This window comes from Netta rufina (genome assembly GCF_964035555.1).
Source record: "Netta rufina genome assembly, chromosome: 13".
In the NCBI taxonomy this organism is placed as follows: Eukaryota; Metazoa; Chordata; class Aves; order Anseriformes; family Anatidae; genus Netta; species Netta rufina.
Window position 1 is genome coordinate 13,092,589 of NC_140136.1, and position 18,257 is coordinate 13,110,845.

The window sequence follows — 18,257 nt, forward strand, 5'->3', positions numbered from 1 at the left end:
TCTCTTGGGCCATGATTGTTCCTAAAACTTTCCAAAGTGTAAAGAACTGTGATTTGGATCCCTTGCAGATTACAAATGATAATTTTGTAACACACAGAATTCTTTCATCATGTCTTACTGAAATCTGCCATTCCTCTAGGGAAACTTACTGCTCATGAACACTCTAAAGAGGCCTGTGATGGAGAGCTAGAGGCTTTATGTGCAGTCCAGGGTTTGTGTAATAACAATTGGAAAGTGCCCTAAGGAGAAAAGCAGAACCTTAGTGGCAGATCTCTTTGGGGTTTCTTACCATAGTCCTCTAGCAGCTGCTTCTGGAACTGTGATAACGTTAATCGGTCTTGCGGAGAGCTTGCACCATCGTCATCAAAACACACTTGATTCAGCTAAAAACATCCAAAAAAAAAACATGTTTCCACTTCACCTTGCTCAATGGATGCATTTAGAAGATCTTTGTTCAATCTGAAGCCCTATCAGGTTTTGGCCAACTGACTATAAATTACTAGTCACAGCAGCAGGTCCATCCATTGCTGGGAAGCAAAGTTCTCTAACACAGTAGCAGCACAAATACATGCAGATACAACCCAAGAGTCCTTTTGCTTCCGTCCATTTCAAACTTGAATACAGGGACTCGGAATACCCACTGATAAATTAAGATTATTTTCCCCCCAATCTTAAATCCAATCTTAAATATATCATTTTATTCCCTCTCTTCAATGGGTACTGACCAGTATCCATCGTGCCTCCAAACCTCTAAGAACTTTGTCTACTGGAGACAAGGACATTGTCTTCCTATTGATTGACACCAACATTTCAGCCATAATCCATCCAGAAAGGAAAATTCACAATGGATCCTCACTGTAGCAAGCTAACGCTACTTGTAAAAAGAGCTGGTGAAGATCAGTGTGAAGTAAAGAACACGACACTTCCAGAAAAGTGCCCCCAGGTTAGCACCTGGATAGTACAGAGGGTAAGACTAGCCCAGGGACTCGAGTTCCCAGCCCTTCACTATCTGCAGGCCAAGTCACATATATTATATTGGTGCAAAAAATGGACCTGGAATTAAGGGAGGTTAGCAGAGCTGACATGTAGCATCGCACAGACTTGTTCTTAAAAAAGAAAAGCAAACAAAACAAACAACCTCAACATCCACCCTTACTTTTAGCCAAAGATAATCTTCCGTTTTATCAGCAACTTCACTCTGGTTATCTGTAATGTCACAACGGCCAATAATACAATAAACAGCCCTCTTGTACGGGTCAGTGTTGTTCCTCAGAGCTCGTCTGTAATGGAGACGCAGCTTGTTTTCTGTGGCAGCAGATAATCTAAGGGAAAAAAATGAAGAAAAGATACAAGGGAATTAGGAAAAGATATAAAACCCATCTCCCCCTGTCTGAGGAGATCTGGACAGAAATCAATAATAAAAGCTGCATATTCACAGCAGAAGTATACTGGAAGATGTTTCTTGCACTATTTACAATTGTAGGTAAAACTATCACTTGCTAATTTAATTGTCTAATTAAAATTATGAGGATCATCTTCAAATGCCCATTGCAAGAAAAATCAGAGCACTTTTGGAGGGCATTAATATTGCTGTAGGTGAGATATTGTCTAACCCTCTGCGATTTCAACATTTCAGAGAACGTTAGTTTTGAAACACACGTTACATTTTTTCAAACAATTCTTTCACTGTGAAGATTTCTAGACTTCAAAGCCAAAAATTAAAATATGCACACTTCTCACATGTAACTTAGGAAGGTATTAAAACCACCAGAAAGCTATCACCACCAGAAGAGACTTGAGTCTTTTATGGAAATACCAAAACACTATTTCACTTCTCCACAGAAATTTCTACCCCTTGAAGATTTTGCTAAGTTTCCAGTTACCTTCTATCTTTACTGTGCATGTATTCCTGAAACCAGGTTTTAAACTCTCCCAGCTGGTGCTGTGCCCGTTTCACCACATGCATGGCCGCATTCAGGTCTCCACAGCGCATGCAGTAGTAGATCAGTGCCCAGACAGGATGGCCTTCCACCTCACCGTCCTGAAAATGAAAGATAATTTTTTTAAAAAGCAGCCCATTTGAAATATTATTTGCCTAGCTTATATTTCTGCCCTTATACCCATACATCAATTTGGGTAAAAATTCTGTTTGTGGTACAGGAGTCAGAGATCGTGAGGTTTAAGTTCAGCGAAAGCTGCGCACATTCTAGCAGTGAAGGATGGGATTCTCTTCTGCTTGCCCTGCTCTGGATGAGGATCTGGCAATCCTCTAACTAGCATTCAGATATCCTCTCCACCCAGACAGTCAATCTGGATTAGGCTACTGAGGTATTCAAAACATTTGTAGTGAAACAGAAAGATACCAGACTAATTGTATACCAGCAGGTAAGCAAAGGACAGCTACTCTCAATTATGTGGTTTCTAATGTTACATATCTATTATTCAACTTGTAATTTTTCAGCCTAACCTTATTTGCCTTGTTGATTTTGTAGGTGCGCAGCTCTGCACTTTCTACTCTGTGAAGATAAACAGGATTCCATTGAGATTCCTAAATAAGAGGCTACAATTCAGATTAATGTCTTACGCATTTTGTCATCAACAACCCTTGTCACCGTCTTATAATTGGAAAAAATAGAAAAAAGCCAAGCAGGGGAGAGTATGTTTCTGCTTTTCTGAAACATCACAACAGAGTTTAATACTTGCTCGTTTCTATTTAAAAAGGCCATCGTAAGAAACCACAGTTCCTGGAATCTAAAATTCTCAAATTACTGAGCACCGCCTTACATCTGGGGCTAGCTCTGAACGCAGTCAAACTGATTTTATCTATCTTCCGTTTTCCTAACAGAAAATTCTAGAAAAGGAGTAAGAGCCCACTGCCTTGAGAACTGTTTAAACAGTAGCAGACCATCAGAGGTTGCACGAGTTTCCTGGCTGTGCTGGAACAAACATAAGTGTTGTTATTTTAGCCCAGGTGCTGAAGGTGGTGGACATACCTGGAGACCAGGGACGGGCGCAGGCAGTTTGATGTTCAGGTAACTGCGGACCAGCTGGTAGGTCCCTGGAACTCCACCCAGCTGAGCCTGGTGCAGGTTTCCAAAGACAGTCACGAAGGTGTAATTTTTGTAACTGAAAAGCAAAACAAAGACATGCAAACAGACCGAAATTTACTTGCTAGAAAAAACATCCATTGCTTTTCAAATCCACCCGAATCAGCAATTTAAAGCAAATCACCGTGATGTTTCCAACATTATCATTACAGCAAAATGAGGCAAAAACTTTTGTTGATTTAGGAAGATGGTTGTATTCAGCAGTCTCAAGAGAAACCACATTTGGAGACTGGTATACTGCTCCAGGTTCAACTCTCTATTATGAGGTTCTTCTCATTAGGTTCTCTCAGAAATAAGTTAAACTTAATCATGTAGCTGCCAAAAAAACTTTCCATGCTACTGCTTTTCCAGTCAGTACTGTCATAAAATAACACTTAAAAACACTGCAGTTGTGTTTCTCCTCTTCCCTGCCCTGTGGAGGAAGCAAACCTTGGGGCCACGGACCTATCTGAGGGAAATCACTGAGAAAGAGAATATAAAAGACTGGTAAAGGCAACTTTGAGAACGCTTTCTAGAAGGAATCAAAGCCTTTAATCAGTGTAGGTCAATTTAACAAATATTTAATATTAGTTAAATATTTGTTTAGAAGAAGGGGTCTCAAAAATTTGCATGCTGAAGGAATATCTATACAAATTGCAGCAATAATTTTGTTGAAGTTCTTCACCCCCCCAGCACAAAACACACCAGTGCATGTACAGGACTTCCTACTTGGGCTCCTAGCTACAGACCACCGAACTATTAGACTAAAAAACCCTATGCCTAACGTAAGCAAGCATGAACACACCTTTGTAACTAATATTATGGCTGAGTTAAGCCCAAGTTCCTCAGGGTTTAAGATCACACCTGCTCCAAAGGCACTGATGGAAGGCCAGCTGTTAGCTGCATTTTATCTCCTCCCCTTACACGTGATGGGCCACAGAAGCATGCAAACACCCCAGAATCAGGGCTTGTTTTGCCACTTAGCCAATTCCTGCTAGGAAGAAATAAAAAGCTACAATACAAGGCATGCAGGCTTAAAAAGAGATCAAGTCTGAAGAGCTCGGCTTCTGCCCCGGGAAGGTTTGGGGTGGGAACTCTATGTAACCGCATGCCTAATTTCAGCTAGCATTTAATGGGACTGTGACAACTTAGCGAGTTGGATATTTGGCAAATTGGGTTTAAAGTCTAACTGGCTCATCACGCAATGTTGCGACTGAAGAACTGGGAACAGAGGACTCTTCTGATGTGTCAAGTTTCTCTGCGCACAGACAGGCATGCCGCCAGCACCCCTGGGTGATGAGCACTGATGAGGAGCTGCAACCAACCGTTAGGGGCAAAGAGGCTGCGCCAGGAGGAGAAAACATCTCTTCCCAGTGTGCTCTGTCAGAGTGCAGAACCTTCAGAGCTCACGTGGTGGAACTGTACCTGTAACAAATGCCCACGCACTACACTGCATCCATTGTTTGCTTTCCACTGCTGAACTATCCTGCTAGCGTTACATTGGCAGCTATTTGGGAAGAGACTGCAACATCCAGGTTTGTGGGCACACGTGCAGGGAGCAGCTAATACTGCCAACAGGGGGATTCAGCCTTGGCTTTCTCTCTGCAGCCTGTCTGCTCCACGGCCTGCAACTCTGCAAGCATTTTCCTGGTCAAGGACCTTAGGCCCCTGCGATAGTTGCTGCTGCAGACAGCAAGCCTCTTTCCAGAGTCCGAAAATCATTGCTAGGTGTCTCAACTACAGCCCCTTGAAATGTTACAAAAAACTTTCAGGGCAGAAATGGCACGAACAAAACTTGAGTCATTGCTCCAGATATGTTCCCCCAGTGCCGTCCTCATTTCTACCCAGCACTAGCTCCTGACAGGTAATCAGCAATCAGAAAGGGAGTATGGAAAATGAGAGATTTGTTGTAGAGGGGGAACAGATCTCTTCCCACAAATGAAAAATCTTCACATATCACTGTGACAGATACAAAATCTTTAAAGGCAACATTGAAGAAAGAATAAAAGATCTTTTTGTCTTCTCAACAAGCTCCCAGTGGATTCAAGGCCTTTTTAGTTAAAACAGTTTTTAACTAAAACAATTTTATACTCAAGTGGCTGCTCTAAGCCCCTTAGAACAGAAAAGACATGCAACAGACACTTCTTGCAAGCAGCACGAAGTAACTGACTTGTTAATATGCTTGTGTGTGTTAACAAGTCATTCTGGGTTATTAGGGAGATCTATCAGACTGTGTTATCCAGAGTATTCACCTTACCTTTGTTCGAGGTAGTGCAGAGCCTGCCTCACGAAGTCCATGCGCACCTCCAAGTTGGTGCGGACTTTCAGGACGTCGCTAGCAGAAACCAGGCGAACGTCGGTCATTTGTTTCACCATGGCCCACAGGTCGGAGATGTTCTGTGAACAAAACGTTCCACACAACAGTGATTAGAGGTGAACAAGCAACCCTGTTTTGAGCTATGTGGTGTTTTGATGCTAAAGCAGAAGTACAAAGACATACTGCAGGTGAGTAATTTCAGCCAGTTTAGATTTTACAACGGAGACACTGGGTGCAATCCTGAAGGTGAGCCCCTTCTGTCCTGCAGAATACAAATCTCACAGGCTTCTCTGCCTAATGCTTGTGTAAAGAGATGGCTATAAATATTTTACCTGCAGTTGTCAGCCAGTACCAACAATTTCCCAGACCAGGCTGGGTATTAGGTGCTCGGCTTCCTTCCCCATTTCCGGCTCATATATCCCACTCCAAAAATACCACATCAGCTTTTCACGTAAGTGATTGCTCTGGTTGTCATTGGAAAGCTGTGCAATCAGCTGTGACGTGACATGTCTAAAGGGCTTAGACAAAGACTCCGTTACAAAAAGAGGCTGAAAACCATCCGGGTCTGCTCATTCCCAAGGATGAGATCGTATCAGTACCTACAGGACTGGAGCATCCCCGCTGAAACGGCAAAACCCTGACAAGTAACAGCACTGTTAGCTTCAGCAAGGGCAGCTGTTTGATCGCGGTGCTTCAAAGCAGCAAGAATATTGAAACTCACCTTGCTGTCCCTAGCAAAGCGAACAGAGCTGTTCAAAGCAAAGAAGCACATCTGTAATTTAGAGCCGACCCAAGCATTTGCCTCTCAGCTTCTGAACAGCTTTTTGCTCTCTCCATTTGCAGTCTTTCCACGACATGACACTTCTGCAGTATTTTCCCCCAGGCATTTCTAAAAGGTGGCCAGGTTTGTGCATTTGTTTTTTTTTGGGGGGTGGATCAAGGCAACACAATTAAAAGAAAAGGGGGAAAAAAAAGAAAAGGAGATGGATCATCGATTTAAAGTCAACCTTGCAGGCTTTGGCTGGCTTTACACCTTGCTGTGGGACTCTACTTCAGTCCTAGTGGAGACTGGTTGAAGACCCTTCACCTACAGCTAAATATGTCCAAAGAATATTAGGAGATCACATTTTGGAAACAGAACTCTGTAGAACCCATTTAAAGTGGAAAGCATTTATTTTTTTTCTCTGACAGCTCATCACTCATGACAGGACACTACAATGAAACCAGGCTCTTCTCTTCCCTGTTTTGTTAAGAAATTTTCACCGTGACCACGTTCATCACAGGTGGGCCCTGCTGGACTAAAGAAGATTCCAGTGTTGGCTCTGTTTTCTGTGGAGCCATGCAATTTATTTTTTTTGGCAATATCAGTATTTTTCCACCAGTGTCAGCAGGCTGTTAATCACAGCTGAAAACAGCTTAAATACATTTCCTCGTGTTAACTTATTGGCAGTACCTTATCATCCAACTCTACAACAGCAGCACAAAGGTCCACCAGGTTAGGCTGCAGATGTCCGTTCACTATCTTCTCGTTATAAATATAAATCTGAAACACATTGAAAGCAAGTTTTAACAACACATACCACTCTCCTTCCCCCTCCCCAGCCACGGCAGCAGAATCTGACCCAGATTTCAAGAACTGTCCCCAGCAGGTCCCTTCTGCCTCCCTCCCACGTTAGCTGGTTGTCGTCTGCACAGAGAAGAAAGGGACAAAGGCAAAAACCTCCACAACACCCCAAAGCCTGCCTGAAGGCCAGAAGCAATCCACCAGCTGTTCAGGGGTTCTGCACAGCAAAGCACTGCACTGCACGCCACGTTAGACTAATTGGAGCTAATTGTTGGAGGACAAAGATTCAAGAAGAGACGTGACAACTGAATGGCAGTGATATTCCCCTACACTGCAGCCTGATATAACAGAATTTCACTGCTTTCTGCTGCAAGAATTCAGGGAACTGTGACACAAAGAGATGAGAACAGAAACTCAGTCCTTCAAAACATGCTCCAAAACTTGCCCCCCCCGCACTGTTTTAAGTAAATCTTGGTCTCCATTTACCTACTGGGATTGTTTATTCTATCCTCATCCCAAAGACCTTGCAGCTCCCTTTGAAAGTAATCATTCCCAATGCCAGAAAGGCACTGCTGTCATACTTTGAGTCCTTTCTTCTTGCAAACACTGCTTCTTCAACATTACCAGCATGCAAACCAGACGTGAAGCTCAGGATCGCAAACAAAATTTAGCATCAGTGAAACCACGGACTTCATTGTGTTTCTGGGAAATAGTTTAAGTTATCCATGAAGAATAATAATTTCAGTGTAATTAAAACACATTTCATGGCTGACGATGAGCTGTAACAGCATGGACTCCCAGGTCTTCCAACTACCTGGGGAAATACACAGGGGCAGCTTTGAAACCCAGATTTTCCTGCACTCAAGCAGGGTGGAGTCAAAAACATTTCAGCCAGGGCAGCTTCTCCAGAGGGCAGGCAGTGGCTGAAAGAACCGTGCTGCAGGCAGAAGCCAGCACTAGCACTGCTAGAAAAGTTGAGTTTTATACATCCACAAAACATCCAGGAGCAATGCTGATAGCCTGAAAGCATGGGTGCAATCACACCACTTGAAAGACCCTTAGATGCGGGATTACGCTCAAGATGGAACAAATTAATGCACTAATAATAACCGCTAAATCAAATATACACTTGATCAGCACAACCATGCACCTTATTTTGTGATTCACTTCCTCAGTTACCATAACTGAATGCAGACACAGAAAAACAGATGTACAAGCTGCTATCAAGCTCAGCAAAGGCTGAGCCAAGGCACACAATAACAGTAATTGTGTGCAAATTAGGCAGCGCTTTGTCTACGCGCTTCTACATATTCCAGTTGGAAAAATCAAGTCCTTCTCTTTCATTTTGTTTCCAGCAGTGCTGGTAAACAGATCATCTCAAATAACAAAAGTAACAAATTGGTTATGTAAAGGTTTATCAATTCCCTCTGAAATTTTTCAGAGGGAGCCTAATGCCACCAGACATTAATTCATAGCTGCTGCACTAAAGCTCCTCATAATTGATCCTATTAAAATGGGATATAATTTGACAAATATCAGGATTAAGACTTCAGCATGTTTTCCCCTACATGCAGACATCCGAAAAGTGATCTTCCTTCCACACGTGAGAATAAAGGGCATGTAACTCTTCTTTTGCATAATATTACACGGTGACATGAACTCCTAAAACATTTTTTGAAAGGTTAAAACTTTTAATTTACTGTATGAACATAAACGACTTCTACAGTCACATATGTTGCTCCGGATCTCCTTTTGACACAAATCCTGTCGTAGACAGACGAGCGCATTTCCAAAAATGTCAGGCTAACTTTCTGTATTTTCCAATTGCATTTTAATCCCGGGCAGATGTCTTCGTGCTCTACCTTCCGTATCTCTTTACACATTACGCTCACAGATTTTTATTTCCCACCTCTATGTAGAGAACGACGCTCAGCCATGGGTTTTATGCTCCTTTCCAGCACACTCACCTGCCGAGCATATGCCATCTCCACGCTGTCCAGGGAGCTGCGACCTGGAGGGCCCGACTCACCAGCATAGCTGGGCTGTTTAACAAGAAGCATAAAGGTTATTAAACTTGTATTAATTTTTTCTTCCCCAATACAGCCAAACCCTGTAGCCTGTATATTCAATTTTACTCATCTGAGTGTTTTATACTTAGGACATAAAATTACTGCAACGCGTTTAACCAATGTATCTACTCCTAAGGTACAGCAAAAACACCTCTGCTCCTGTCACAACTTACCAGGTTCTGCAAGGAAGAGGCACGCTGTCACTGCAATCCCCTTTTATCTTCCCAACGAAGCTTCAACTTTCTCAAGAGACACAAATCCTACTTATTCAGTGCGCAAACTAACCATTAGCTCTCCAGAATTAGGACATCAGCGTGCCTCATTAGCATCTTGTAATTTTAATTCTTTGCTTTGTTTCCTGAAAGGTTGCTTATTGGCATGCTCAGTATCTCTCTGAGAAGCAGCCAGTCCGAACCTGCATGGCAGCGAGGAGGCAGGCTGTGACAGACCAGCTCAATGGATGCAGTCCAGCAAATCTGACACTTTTTTTGCCCCAGTGCCATGACGCTGACACAAAATGGGGCTGGAGCATGCAATTATCTGCTGAAAAATGCCCCAGTGCTGCTCAGCTGGAGGAGGAAGAAGGAAGCTGGCAATATACTGACCTGAAAAAAACTTCCTACCCATGGAGTCTACACAAGTGTTGAAATATTTCCACTGTAGAGTTAGAGGTCAGCTGATAAAGAGTCATGGCATGGACGATTTGTAATTTTTTTTGGTGAAACTTGAAATATAATACTACTGTAATGTTCTAGTGCCACAAAGCTATCCTTACAAATGCTCCCCACAAACCGCAGGTATGTTTTCAGTATAGCCACCACTAAACACAAATGTTCACCACCCTGGAGGAAAAAAACCTCACAGCTAAATATGCAGCCCTCCAACGTTTCCAGCTTCGTATAGATGTAGCTCTTTATTTCAGCATTGCAAGTCTTGGGTTTGAAAAATAAAGTGCAATTATTTTAAAGACAGATCCCTTTGAGGTAAGCAGTCCTTTAATATCAGCTGCTTCTCGAGGAGCACTATAGCCACGATGGGCTGAAGATAAAAGCAAGACAAGCTTAGTACAGCAGCGTAATAGTTACTAAGCCGACGGACACAGTTGGGGCAGGAGAGAAGGAATAGACAAGCCCTTAGAAAAACAACCATGTTTTGAGGTCTGAAGCCAAAGCAGCAGCATTTACATTTCCGACTTCAAACCCCAAAGCTCATTTGCCTGTCCCAGCAGCAGATGTCACCTCTCCACGCACACCTTGCTCCGCTCGCTTCAGGTCTCTAGCTCAGGTACAGCTACAAGATCTAAGCTGGCTGTTTATTTTTACCACAAGAGAGGATGTGAACTACAGAAGGTAAATACTGAATGCAGCTCTAAGCATACACCAGGAACAGGACTCATGCCATGTAACTCCAGTCCATGTCTATTCCTTTAAACTGGAACCAGTAACTTTTTTCAAAGAGCAGGCACATCTGCAGAGCTTTAAAATTCAGCTTTTCCCCAAAGTCGGTTCTAGCTAGCTGCACATCGTCCTCGTGAGCTGTTACACTGCTCCCCACCAATACTGTCAAACAGCTTCACTTCTTCTCACGGTGGTTACCCAGAACTGTAATACTGTGCAGGTACAATCACCGCCAAGTATTGCTCAAGGACATGTTCCAGTCTTTCCTGGAAGAGTTAAGCTAAATTTGACCAACTTGCTGTACAAAAAAAAAAGAAAAAAAAAAAAAACACAGCAGAAAGTCCAAATGTAATGGAAAACTCTTCCTTTCAACTTGAAACTTCAGCTTTGCTGACACCAGCTGTACTCTGGCACGGCAGGACCAAGGTGCCCCAATGATTCGCTCAGATTTCAAGGAACAGGTTGCTTCTCTCCTGATGAAATTGTAAAAAAATTATCATTTCAAATAAGAGGAGCTGCTGATAGGGTCTTCCAAAGAATCTCGTATTTTCCTGGGCTGTATCCCAACTTTGAAACAAAATAATACAAACCCGTGAAATTCCACACAGTCTATGCAGTGAAGCATTTGGGAAGCACTGACTGTTTTAATTTGGTAACAGGTAACCAGGGAACCTTCTGTTGTGTAAGACTGCCCTTACCCTCAGGAGTTTATGTTCTTACAAAGGCTGTAATTGTCCTAGTCCACGAGCTCAGAGCAGGGAAATTTTTGCAATTTAAAACAAAGACAAATGAAGTCACGAGTGCAACAGCCACAGAGCTGTTCTGAGCTAGCTAGGCATTTATGTGAAGATAAGGGCATGGCCCCTATTCAGAAATTGTAAGAGATTTGTGATATTTATGCTTTGTGCACTGCGTACAACAGTTGACTGCAAAATAAAAAGTACTCAGTTTTGTTTGTCCCTGGTATAGTGAGATCTAAATGAAGGTATCAAATACAAACCTGAAAAATCCTTTGAATTGCTGAAATTAATTTATCACTGCATTCATTGCTCAGTAATAATGCAATTTAAATTATGTTCAACCTGACAGTAAAATCAAGATTCATTTAGACCTTAGGCAGCACAAACAAAATACCTCACCAAAACCCACTTTCTTTTTGCAACTGAACTTACCCCAAAAATATTGCTCAGAGTTACTCCTAATGGATACTGATATTCAGAAGTATTTGCATTTTTCTTTCAGTGCCAAAGCATCTGACACGAATTCCTTTAAACCCACCTAAAAACGACAAATTCTTTGTTCTAAAGAACAAAGAAGCCGTTAAAGCAGGTTTCCTGGGAAACAGACGTGATGGCAGAAATAGCGCTTTGCAGCCTTCCCCTCTGCTGTGCTAGATAAATTGCAGAGTTATTTAAAGTAACACTAAATTATGGACGCTGTCATTAATTACTGATGAGGTTTCATCTTCTAAAGCAAGAAGGGTACATTGTGACTCTGTGTCACTTTTCAACCAGCGCTCAAACACCAGAAATACAAGGACTGGGGCTTTATTTTGTGAATCCAGTTCCTTTTTCTCCTGCTGTTGTACCGCAGCACCAACGAGCAGCATCTCTGTGGCTGCCTTTCCAGAAAGCAGCGTAGGACTGGCAGGTTCAAACCCACAGGTAAGGATCTGAATTCAAGAGTGCATGTCTGAAACCACAGAATGAATGTTTAGGGTTTTTTGCTTCTCTCCTTTCTCTAATTTTAATTTTCCCCTATCCATTACACTTTGAGGATCACTTATTAGCGATTTGCCACAGCCGAGACCTGACACATTGCAGGTAAATTCTTTAAATGCCCTCAACCAGCTTGGCCTTCCAGTGAGAAAAAAAAATAATAAATCAGGAATACCAGAATTTGTCTTGCTTTTCTTATGCTTTTCTTTCCTACAGCAAGAACCACAGGAGCTAGAGCATTTCCTATTTTTTTTTCCATCTCATGCGTGCATTCTGTCTCTATCTTTGAATTATTAAATGTAAATAGTAAAAACAAAAAAAGGACCTAGCTCATTGAAGTATCTCATGGTCGGGCTAAAGGGAAATTTCAAAAGGGAAACTACAGCAGTGAGTCAGCATGGGGAAGGCCGTTTCCAGTCTTTACCCCCAGCTGCAGAAATGGATAGGTGTGCAGGCAAACCCTCCGTAGCCAGCAGAGGCATCTGCCACTGCTCAGGAGGAAATTTGGGGCTGGGGGAGGATATCTTTTTGCAGCAAGTCAGAACTTCCCAACTTTTCAAGCAAGGAAAAGATGATGAAGGATGTGCTGAAAACAGCAGCTAGGTGCGTACGAGAAGAATTATGTTTTAGGTCAGCTCCTGAAGCGTAACTGGAGCAAGCACATGCTAAAAAGGAAAAGTTGGTAATGCTCAAGGACTGCAGAAGTACAAACACACACATCTCTGCCTCTCTGCTCTGTGGTTGCTCACGCAGCTCGTGCTGTTTCAGTCAATCACGTTTGCTTCTCCCTGCCCTGAATTGAGGTCTTTCCAAAAGATTCTTCAGAGCCGTGCTATTTATTTTGAACATTATCCATTTGCAAAAACTGCAATTAGACCGCGCCACCAGCGCAGTTTTATCTTGAAATTCATTTAGCTGAACGATGCCGCTTTTCAAAGGAGTCCTTCATTTGTACTCAGCCAAGCATTCAGCCTCGCTTGTGCACCCAACTGCACGCCCAGAAAGCTGCATTATTCATCGCCCTCATATGCATATGCACATTCCTCAGCAGAAGGCTGGGCAGACATTTTGTCAGCTCTCCAAATGGCTTGGCCACTAGATGCAGCGCATAACTACGCAGGAGACCGAGCTGGAGAGACACCATCAAAACCCATCGTGGTGCAGCGGGGGAGAGGAGAGGATCCTGAGCTCCTTGGGATTTAGGGGATGTGAAATCATTACACGGAGGGCAGAGGAGAAAGCAAGAGTGACGGCGTCTCTCAGGCACTGCGGGAGCAGGCTGCTCGACAGCAGGAGGGGAAGAGCTTGGGGAGGGGGTGGAAGGAAAAAAAAAGGAATAAAAGGACAAAAGAAATGCCTCAGAACCTAGCAGAACAAGACTCGGAACAAACACCTTGAGAATGTAACATAGGTGTTTGATATCCTGAAAACAAAAGCCAGGCTTTCTTCCCTCCTCCCAAGCAGCACCCGTTTTTAGTTCGGTTTTTCCCTTACAGGGAAAAAGCCCAGGCTGGAGGACGAGGCAGAGGAGAAACCACTAATGGCAAGTCCTGCGCTAGCTTCTTTGAATCATGAGCTTTGCCTGTTAATTGGTCTTATTTTCATGAATAATGTGTTGGTATTTCACTCTGCCCAAATTAGCTTGCCCAAAGCTTGAGAATTGGCTCGCAGGCAGACCGGCCCCCTGCTGTGTTTGGATCTGTGCCTTTTCAGTTGATTCTCCATCTCCAGAGGATATCAATTAAACCTCTACTATATTCCACAGGCTGTGTCTGTTTGTGTCACACACACAAAAAACTTATTTGACTGGAACAAGGCTTTAGAAGAACAACCTGCTGTGGGGAGGTTAGATAACAGGCTTTTAACACAGTAGATGCACTTCAAACCTCTCAGACCTTTGACTTCTTGAGGCTAAGACTGGAATATATCAAGGATTTTAAATGCTCTTGAAATGACATACCGATACCACGAGTGCTTTGAAAGGGAGAGTGGAGTATTACCGAGCGATGGCGTACACTGAGTCTTTAAACTCATTCATGGAAACTATTAAAGGATTTTTCCCCCCTCCCACCAATTTGATGCTTGGCATCTCAAGTGCCACGGGCTGGGGTTAGTGTCCATTTCGATACTGAAACAGCAGAAAAGGGGTTTGGGCTTTTCAGAGAAGGTTATCATATTGCTTCTCCCAGCAGCCGGTATCCACACTTTGGAAGGCAAACCCCACACCAGTAACTCACACAAATCAAAGATGGTAGAAGCTATTAGAACAGCTGCCAAGTCTGCAGACTCGCCTCCTAAAGTAATGGGAGAGCTGTTCCTAGCTTTAAATGAATTCAGCCTGCATTATTTAACATCTCTAATAGTAGCACACTGGACAGCCTTCTGAAAAGTCACAGTGAAGTATCAGTAAAATACGTTCTAGGGAAAATAGCTTCTATAAAGGGATGTATGCTAACTGGGATTAACCTATATTTAAAAGAACAGTAATCAGAAAGGGACATTTCATTAACAGCTTTAATTATTTCCAAATCCCTATACAGGTCATACCCCATTAACACCAAGAGCTTTTTTTCCCCTTTTAATGCAGTTTGCAGTTCTATAAGTCACCCCAATGAAAAAAATATATATATAAAAAGGGGAATTGCATGGGGAAGATTGCTATAAAAAAAATTGGGTCTGTCTTCTGGCCTGAAAGCACAGCAATGCTCTTTCCCTACTGCCTCTCCTCTCAAGGTTAAGTTTTTGATGGAGCAGTATGCTGGGGCTGCGATGCAACTTCATGCTCCAGGGATCCCAGCTGATGTCTGACGCCTCTGGCTCACAGGGGTGGAGCTCCCACAACCCTGCACGTAGCCGTGCCGTGCTCTGCTCATGGCACTGCAGCATTTTAAGAAAAAATGAAGTTTTAAATTGTAACATGATACACGTAATGTTCTGAGTTACTAGTCAATACCTTTTCAAGTCAAACAGGGGCTGTCTTGCCCAAAGGATCTGGTCACCACTGGATTAACCTTGAATTGCTGAATGCAAGAGGCCTTAGAGGCACAACAGTGAGAGAGCAAGGTAAAAGGAAAGTATACTCTCTCTTTGGTTTTTATTTTGAATATTCATCTGGTGTTGCCAAGAAACCCAAGAGACTTCCACACCCTCCTACGAAAAGCCATAAATCCTGCCTAGTAAACAGTGATAAGGGGGAGAGACATTGCAAGACCTGTTTGGGAGAACAGCTATACCTGAGAAGCTGTCTGGTCTCATTAGTTCTGCAAAGCTTCCCTGAAGGAGAAGTTCACCCCGACGTGTTTTCTGTCTGCTGGGTGTATCGATCTCCTATGCACTAGAGGGACTGAGCTTCCAACTTGCACAAAAAAAACAGCTTCAGCAACAGGAGCTCCGCTGCCTGCGCCTATCAGTCAATAAAAACGAAGGTTTGATACTTTGCTAGGCAACGCATTCTACTAGTTGCAACCATGTTTAAGTTAAACAGAGCTTTAATACCACTTATTTTCAACGGCTGTAGCCATAAAATAATCCAGAGGTGGTTTCAGCAGCATCAGTGCCAACTGAGTGTGACCACGCAGTGTTCAGGAAGGCAGTTACCTCATTTTCCTGGGTGAAATCGAGAGCATCTTCCCCCGATGCCAGCAGGGTGTGAAGAATCCTTTGTTTCACCTGTTCCCACTCCACCAGCATCGATTCTCGGTGATACTCCTCAGCCATAGCAAAAGTCTGTTGAGGAAGAAGAGCTAAGGAATAGACAGAAACAGCAAACAGCATGCAACCACTAACCCACTCTGCTGTTAACAGACCAGCTTAAAATAGCAACTAGCTAAATCAACCTGGTCAGCCCTCAAGAGCTAATGATTTGCTGGATATTATCAGGCCCCCTGTTAGGAATGAGGGGATTCAGAAAATAGGTGTGCGTGAATGAACATAGCTCTTGTGTACCCAGCTACCAAATCATCAGATCTTTGTCTTTTCTGTGGTGCTGACACACAGAAAGCCCAGCAGGTTGGAAATGGGCAGGCTGAGATGCTACCTACAATTGCTCACAACTTCAGGATTTTCTTGAGCTCTTCCATTTCCCTCAGCAGCAACAGCTGCAACTTCTGTGTAAGACGCCTGGATCTGAACTACCCACTTCACCCCACTGGAGCACAGACCTAACGTGTACCAGCAGCAGTCCTGGTTTACAGCACTGCAGAATGAGCAGAGGGGGCAGCAGCACGTGCCAAGCTCTGACCCTGTTACAGGGCTAAGACAACGAGCGTGGAAGTTAAGGGCTCCCTGCCCTCTGCCCACCTCCCTCAGCCCAAACCTTTCGTTAATTTAGCAGCTTGCCACCCAGCTGCGTGCACACAATATCCAGGTCTCCATTGATGTGTGTGGTTTGTTGAGCCCTGTTTTTCTACTGGCAAACAGCTCTTCGCCTCCCAGGAGGTGATAAAGGTTTGATGCACTGCATTGTTAATAGAGATGTCTGTTTATAGCCCGTATTTAATTTTCAGGTCTTTATCAGTATGTTTTTCCTTTTAAATAGGAAATATGATGCAAGAACATTAATAATATTAAGGAAGATCAATGGGTGCCAGAGAACCAGAAAGCCTTTCTCATCTGGAAAACAAGTACAGTAAATCACATAGAATCACATCCTGAAAAGAAACACCCTTTAAAATGGCTGATGTGCTACAACAGCTCCGGATCTGATGGAGGAATGCATGGAGGGAAAGAGCTCTGCTCAACACTCCTTATTTTGGCAACGAGCATTAGGATATCGAAGACGCTTCTCTGCTGTTCCTTTTATTGCTGGAGTGATGCTAGCCAGCAGCCTTGAGTACACTGGGACAGAAAATGCTCTTATTTCCACTAATTCTGGAGAAGAAGCCACACACTGCTACTTTATCTTTCCCAACCCTCTCTCTCGCTCTCTCTTTCAAATCACTTTGAGCTGCAGTGTACATAACTACGTGTTTTGGCTGCCTGAATAAGATTTAATCTCTTATGGGCTGCTTTTAGGGTATTGTCAATTAAACATTCCCCAGTATAAGCAAATGGGTAAAAGGCAGTGACATTTGACAAACATTTAATTATGGTGCACGCGTGCAACTAGAGCATATGATTTTTGTTTCTTGCCTTATAATATAAAATCATTTTATACTTTCATGATGGAATGTAGGTCTTCTTACTTTCACTATAATCACTTCAATGGGGGTTTAAATATGCTTCAATAATTACAGCTTAATTATATGTAATTAAAATAATTTAATAATGCTTAAGTACCATTCCTTATCATTTGAAATAAACACAGGCTCAGTTCTAAACCTGGTGCCCCAACTAGACATGTAGGGAAACGATCGTAACATAAGCACTGGAAGCATACAGTGACATTTCGAAGCAGCAGCTTCAAGACAAACAGGAAGCGTTTTTCCACACTGCATAATTCAACTGTGGAAATCATTGCCCCCGAATATGACATACCAAAAGCCTTAATAGACTCAGGACCACAATATGATGAATTTCACATCAGCTCAGAAAATCATACAACAACTATTTGATTGAGGTGCAAAGATGAACGGGGGAAGGCTCAATCTTTTTCCCTTACAGACTGCCTAAGCATTGGTCCCCTCTGAGGACAGAAAACTGGGCTCAAACCCTAACCCTTTCTCTGAGCTTAAGTGACAACTCTTACTTTCTTACTGGAGCAATTTTTTTGCACCGCTTCAACAACTGTTTTTAATATACATGAGTTTTGCTGTGGATGGTGTAAGCAGCATCGTGTTCTGGTTGTCTTACAGACAAGAATTACGCCTTGCAGTACTGCTGCTGCATGGGTCTGAACATAGTCATGTGGAGAGCACCACGCTTCAACTCCTGTAACCTGGGGAAACAGCCGCCACAAATCCACAGAGCATCACCACTGTACAAGGCACAAGGTACTTCTCAGAGCAAAAAAAAAAAATGACATTATCCTAGCGTTATCACCTCTAGAAAAGACGGCACTCGTAGAGAGAGGGTTAGAGGATGCTGTGCCTTATAAGCAGCTGCTTTGTTCAAACTCAGATTTAACACCGTGAGCTTCCAGACCCTACCTAATACTGCAGCTGAAATG

General features: G+C 43.0%; 1 protein-coding gene across 3 annotated transcripts in view; it reads right to left on the reverse strand.

Annotated features, from left to right (window-relative positions):
- The window catches only part of NUP93 (nucleoporin 93), a 78,821-nt gene that overhangs the window by 12,558 nt on the left and 48,006 nt on the right, over positions 1–18,257 (reverse strand). For all 3 annotated transcript variants that reach the window (XM_084294579.1, XM_084294578.1, XM_084294580.1), the window contains 8 exons: positions 15,749–15,877; positions 8,935–9,009; positions 6,857–6,946; positions 5,344–5,483; positions 2,994–3,126; positions 1,884–2,041; positions 1,157–1,322; positions 290–383 (listed from right to left, as the gene is read on the reverse strand). In XM_084294579.1, coding sequence (XP_084150705.1) covers positions 290–383; positions 1,157–1,322; positions 1,884–2,041; positions 2,994–3,126; positions 5,344–5,483; positions 6,857–6,946; positions 8,935–9,009; positions 15,749–15,877 — 985 coding nt within the window. The remainder of the gene's footprint in view (positions 1–289; positions 384–1,156; positions 1,323–1,883; positions 2,042–2,993; positions 3,127–5,343; positions 5,484–6,856; positions 6,947–8,934; positions 9,010–15,748; positions 15,878–18,257) is intronic.